This window comes from Rhinoraja longicauda, chromosome 38, assembly GCF_053455715.1.
Source record: "Rhinoraja longicauda isolate Sanriku21f chromosome 38, sRhiLon1.1, whole genome shotgun sequence".
Classification (NCBI taxonomy): Eukaryota; Metazoa; Chordata; class Chondrichthyes; order Rajiformes; family Arhynchobatidae; genus Rhinoraja; species Rhinoraja longicauda.
Genome location: NC_135990.1, coordinates 16,400,617 through 16,406,616, shown reverse-complemented (window position 1 = coordinate 16,406,616; position 6,000 = coordinate 16,400,617). Strand labels below are relative to the sequence as shown.

Genomic DNA, 6,000 nt, shown 5'->3' with positions numbered 1-6,000 from the left:
TCCTCTCTCTCTCTCTCTTTCTTCCTTCTCTCCTCCTCTCCTCTCTCTCTCTCTCTCTCTCTCTCTCTCTCTCTCTCTCTCTCTCTCTCTCTCTCTCTCTCTCTCTCTCTCTCTCTCTCTCTCTCTCTCTCTCTCATCTTCTCTCTCTCTCTCTCTCTCTCTCTCTCTCTCTCTCTCTCTCTCTCTCTCTCTCTCTCTCTCTCTCTCTCTCTCTCTCTCTCTCTCTCTCTCTCTCTCTCTCTCTCTCTCTCTCCTCTCTCTCTCTCTCTCTCTCTCTCTCTCTCTCTCTCTCTCTCTCTCTCTCTCTCTCTCTCTCTCTCTCTCTCTCTCTCTCTCTCTCTCTCTCTCTCCTCTCTCTCTCCCTCTCTCTCTCTCCTCTCTCTCTCTCTCTCTCTCTCTCTCTCTCCTCTCTCTCTCTCTCTCTCTCTCTCTCTCTCTCTCTCTCTCTCTCTCTCTCTCTCTCTCTCTCTCTCTCTCTCTCTCTCTCTCTCTCTCTCTCTCTCTCTCTCTCTCTCTCTCTCTCTCTCTCTCTCTCTCTCTCTCTCTCTCTCTCTCTCTCTCTCTCTCTCTCTCTCTCTCTCTCTCTCTCTCTCTCATCTCTCTCTCTCTCTCTCTCTCTCTCTCTCTCTCCTCTCTCTCTCTCTCTCATCTCTCTCTCTCTCCTCTCTCTCTCTCTCTCTCTCTCTCTCTCTCTCTCTCTCTCTCTCTTCTCTCCTCTCTCTCTCTCTCTCTCTCTCTCTCTCTCTCTCTCTCTCTCTCTCTCTCTCTCTCTCTCTCTCTCTCTCTCTCTCTCTCTCTCTCTCTCTCTCTCTCTCTCTCTCTCTCTCTCTCTCTCTCTCTCTCTCTCTCTCTCTCTCTCTCTCTCTCTCTCTCTCTCTCTCTCTCTCCCTCTCTCTCTCCCCTCTCTCTCCCCCTCTCCTCCCCTCTCCTCCCTCTCCTCCCTCTCCTCCCTCTCCTCCCTCTCCTCCCTCTCCTCCCTCTCCTCCCTCTCCTCCCTCTCCTCCCTCTCCTCCCTCTCCTCCTCTCCTCCCTCTCCTCCCTCTCCTCCCTCTCCTCCTCTCCTCCTCTCCTCCCTCTCCTCCCTCTCCTCCCTCTCCTCCCTCTCCTCCCTCTCCTCCCTCTCCTCCCTCTCCTCCCTTCTCCTCCCTCTCCTCCCTCTCCTCCCTCTCCTCCCTCTCTCTCCTCCCTCTCTCTCCTCCCTCTCTCTCCTCCCCTCTCCCCCTCACTCTCTCTCTCCCCCTCTCCCTCTCTCTCCCCACCCTAGTCAGTATATTCGTTTCACTGGTGAGTTTCATTGTCTATAACTCGAGGTCACAGCTAACAATGGCCTGTTTCCGTTATCATTGTTACTTTTTTACATATCTTAATTTGTTCTATATCTTTCTATATCGCCGTCTACATCTCTCATTTCCCAGACTCTCAGTGTGAACAAGGGTCGCGACCCGAAACATCACCCATTCCATTTCTCATAGTTGCAGTCTGACCCACTGAGTTACTCCAGGTTTTTGCATCTTCGGTTTAAACCAGCGCACGGACTCGGTGGGCGGAAGGGCCTCTTTCTGCGCTGTATCTCTAAATCTAAAACCCGGGGTCTCTGGCGCTGTGGGGCAGCAACTCTACCGCTGCGCCACCGTGCTGCCTTATTGATTAGATTTTTATCCAATATCTCTCGGTTGCTGTTGACTCAAGTGCTGTTTTGTGGATGGAACTGTACATGACCAGAAGAACCATTGTACCAGTGTAGGAAAGAAAACAGCAGATGCTGGTTTAAATTGAAGGTAGACACAGAATGCTGGAGTAACTTAGCGTAGGAAAATAACTGCAGATGCTGGTGCAAATCGAAGGTAACATAAAATGCTGGAGTAACTCAGCAGGTCAGGCAGCATCTCTGGAGAGAAGGAATGTGTGATGTTTCGGGTCGAGACCCTTCTTCAGACTGATGTGTCGTAGGGCAGGAGGAATCACAGAGGGGGAGCAGCGAGAGAGCATGTTGCTAAACTCATCGTCGATGAGAGTAGGAGAACGTCTTCAAAGTAGACAAACCTTGAGGAGAAATCGCATTGGCGCAGCAAGTTGTGTAGGAAAATAACTGCAGATGCTGGTACAAATCGAAGGTATCACATCAGTCTGAAGAAGGGTCTCAACCCGAAACGTCGCCCATTCCTTCTCTCCAGAGATGCTGCCTGACCCGCTGAGTTACTCCAGCATTGTGTGATACCAGCGTTCTATGTCTGCCTAACCATTGTCCTTCCCTGTTCCAGGCAAGCGGTGGAGAGCAGCCAGCCTGCCGGCTCCCCTGAGGTCCAGCAGCCGCCCAAGACCAGCTCCAAGCAGGAAGCTACTGCTCCGGCGCCAGGCAAGGCGGCCCATGATGGTGCTGCTGCCACCTTCCCTATCCCAGAGCCCAGAGTGCCCTACCCACGCTTCTCCGCCCTGACCGAGAGGGATCAAAGGAGCTACGTGCAGCTGATGCAGAAGTTCAAGAACATGCAGTGGGCCGCGAGGATGCGGGGGCGTGCGTACGGCTGCCTGGCACAGTATTCTGTGAGTGAACAGCGCTGCAGTCAGACCTGCAGGAGGCCACCCTTCATGAATGTCGGAGTCATGTGTGTTCACGCGTCTTCAGGTCATGTTGAACATGGCAGAGCGAGGGCAGACAGGATGTGGGGGGATGAACTGCAGACGCTGGTGTACACCGAAGACAGACATAAAATGCTGGAGCAACTCAGCGGGACAGGCAGCATCTCTGGAGAGAAGGAATGGGGGACGTTTCGGGTCGCGACTGAAGAAGGGCCTCGACCCGAAACATCACCCATCCCTTCTCTCCAGAGATGCTACCTGTCCTGCTGAGTTACTCCAGCACTCTGTGTCTATCTGCAGAGTGAGGGCAGGCCCTTCAACTGCTCATCCTGCTCCATCCAGAGACCGGATATAACGCTGGCGCTGTGAGGCAGCAGCTGTCTGACTGTGCTGTCACTAATATCTTTTTGCTAATTGTTCCACCTATGGCTTTACCTCCTCTGTTCTTGTTCCCAATTTAGAAATGCAATCCTCTCTTTAAACGTTTGCATTTAGTTTATAGATACAGCGTTCCAGCCCACCGTGCCCACGCCGACCAGCGATCAGTCGCTCACACTAGTTATCACACCTTTGCATCCATTCCCTGCACTCTCGGGGGCAGGTTACAGAGGCCGACTAACCTTCAAACCCACGCGTTATTCAGGATATACATGCAGTCAATGGAAGAACGTGTAAACTCCACACAGACCACACCCAAGGACGGTGCTGTGAGGCAATGGCTCTACCACCTTTTAGTTTCGTTTCGAGGCACAGCGTGGAAACGGGCCCTTCAGCCCATCGGGTCCACGCCGGCCAGCGATCCCCGCACACTAACACTATCCTACACTCACCAGGATCAATTTAAAATGATACCAAGGCAATTAAACTACAATCCTGTACGTCTTTGGAGTGTGGGTGGAAACTCGAGATCCCAGAGAAAACCCACGCAGGTCACGGGGAGAACGTACAAACTCCGTACAGACAGCACCCGTAGTCAGGATGGAACCCGGGTCTCTGGCGCTGTGAAGCAGCAACTCTACCGCTGTGACACTTGTTTTTTTTTTGCTGATTTCCAATTTTATTCCTTCTTTTCCAATTTATCGTTCTCGATAAAGCATTGAATGTTTGTGTATTCACAAAATGCTGGAGTAACTCAGCAGGTCAGGCAGCATCTCAGGAGAAAAGGAATGGGTGAGGTTTCGGGTCGAGACCCTTCTTCAGACTGATGTCAGGGGAAGGGGCGGCACGGTGGCGCAGCGGTAGAGTTGCTGCCTTAGAGCGAATGCAGCGCCTGAGACTCAGGTTCCATCCTGACTACGGGCACCGTCTGTACGGAGTTTGTACGTTCTCCCCGTGACCTGCATGGGTTTTCTCCGAGATCTTCGGTTTCCTCCCACACTCCAAAGACGTACAGGTATGTAGGTTAATTGACTGGGTAAAATGTAAAAATTGTCCCTAGTGGGTGTAGGATAGCGTTAATGTGCGGGGATCGCTGGGCGGCACGGACTCGGTGGGCCGAAGGGCCTGTTTCCGCGCTGTATCTCTAAATCTAAATTTAAAAAAAATCTAAAGATAGGATGTAGTAGGAGACAGGAAGACAGTGGAAGAACTGGGAAGGGGGAGGGGATAGAGAGGGACAGAGGAACTATCTGAAGTTAAATGTTTGTGTACATTGCATTGTGTTTCCCTGTCACAGGAACTGAAGAATACTGTCTTCAACGAGATGCCAGAGTTCATGAAGTATCTGCAGAATGTGGCACGGATGTGTGCTGAGGATTATGATGTTACCTGTCAAGATGCCGTCCGTTACACTGAGGTAGCGTCTTGCTTTACTCTCTGGCGAATACTGAACTACCTTAAATGTTTGTGTCGGAAAACAACTGCAGATGCTGGTACAAATCGAAGGTATCACAAAACGCTGGAGTAACTCAGCGGGTCAGGCAGCATCTCTAGAGACCCGAAATGTCACCCATTCCTTCTGTCCAGAGATGCTGCCTGACCCGCTGAGTTACTCCAGCGTTTTGTGATACGTTAAATGTTTGTGTCATGAATTTTCCAGTATTAATTTCTATTGTTGTTCCGCCAAGGTTGAAAGGGTATTTTATTGTCACGTACACCACTTAAGGTACAGTGATACTCAATTTACCGCACAGCCATACTAGAAAAAGCAACAAGACACACAACTTCAGTAAGGCGTTCGACAAGGTTCCGCATGTTAGGCTGCTGTGGAAGGTTAGATCACATGGGATCCAAGGAGAGATAGCTGAATGGATCGCAAATTGGCACCATGGAAGGAAGCAGAGGGTGATGGTGGAAGGTTGCTTCTCAGACTGGAGGCCTGTGACTAGTGGTGTGCCCCAGGGTTCGGTGCTGGGCCCGTTACTGTTTGTCATCCACATCAATGATTAGGATGAGAACATACAGGGCAAGATTAGCAAGTTTACTGATGATACAAAAGTGAGTGGTTTTGCAGATAGTGAAGATGGTTGTGAACGATTGCAGCAGGATCTGGATCGATTGGCCAGGTGGACGGAGGAATGGTTGATGGAATTTAATACAGAGACGTGTGAGCTGTTGCATTTTGGAAAGTCTAACATGGGTAGGACCTACACAGTGAATGGTAGGCCTCTGGGTAGTGTTGTAGAGCAGAGGGATCTAGGAGTACAGGTGCATGGTTCCTTGAAGGTCGAGTTGCAGGTAGATAAGGTGGTCAAAAAGGCTTTTGGCACTTTGGCCTTCATCAGTAGAGGTTGGGAGGTCATGTTGCAGTTGTATAAGACGTTGGTGAGACTGCATTTAGAATATTGCGTTCAGTTCTGGGCACCATGTTATAGGAAAGATATTGTCAAGCTTGAAAGGGTTCAGAAAAGATTTACGAGGATGTTGCCAGGACTAGAGGGTGTGAGCTATAAGGAGAGGTTGAGCAGGCTGGGTCTCTATTCCATGGAGCGCAGGAGGATGAGGGGTGATCTTAGAGAGGTGTATACGATCATGAGAGGAATAGATCGGATAGATGCACAGAATATTTTGCCCAGAGTAGGGGAATCGAGGACCAGAGGATATAGGTTCGAGGTGAAGGGGAAAAGATTTAATAGGAATCTGAGGTGAAACATTTTCACACAAAGGGTGGTGGGTGTATGGAACAAGCTGCCAGAGGAGGCAGTGGAGGCTGGAACTATCCCATCGTTTAAGAAACGAATAGACACATACGTGGATAGGACAGGTTTGGAGGGATATGGACCAAGCGCAGGCAAATGGGACTAGTGTAGCTGGAACATTGTTGGCCGGTGTGGGCAAGTTCGGCTGAAGGGCCTGTTTCCACACTGTATCACTCTATCACTCTCTATGAACTACATAAAAGTTAACATAAACATCCACCACAGCGGATTCCCCACATTCCTCACTGATGGAAGGCAATAAAGTCTAATCTCTTCACTCTTC

The 6,000-nt window shown here is 50.4% G+C and overlaps 1 protein-coding gene across 2 annotated transcripts in view; it reads left to right on the top strand.

The window, feature by feature from the left end:
* The first annotated feature begins 2,343 nt into the window (after positions 1 to 2,343).
* Positions 2,344 to 6,000, top strand: part of ice2 (interactor of little elongator complex ELL subunit 2) — a 70,200-nt gene continuing 66,543 nt past the window's right edge. For both annotated transcript variants that reach the window (XM_078429760.1, XM_078429759.1), the window contains exons 1-2: positions 2,344 to 2,544; positions 4,256 to 4,375. In XM_078429760.1, the coding sequence (XP_078285886.1) occupies positions 2,470 to 2,544; positions 4,256 to 4,375 (195 nt within the window). In that variant the 5' untranslated portion in view covers positions 2,344 to 2,469. The remainder of the gene's footprint in view (positions 2,545 to 4,255; positions 4,376 to 6,000) is intronic.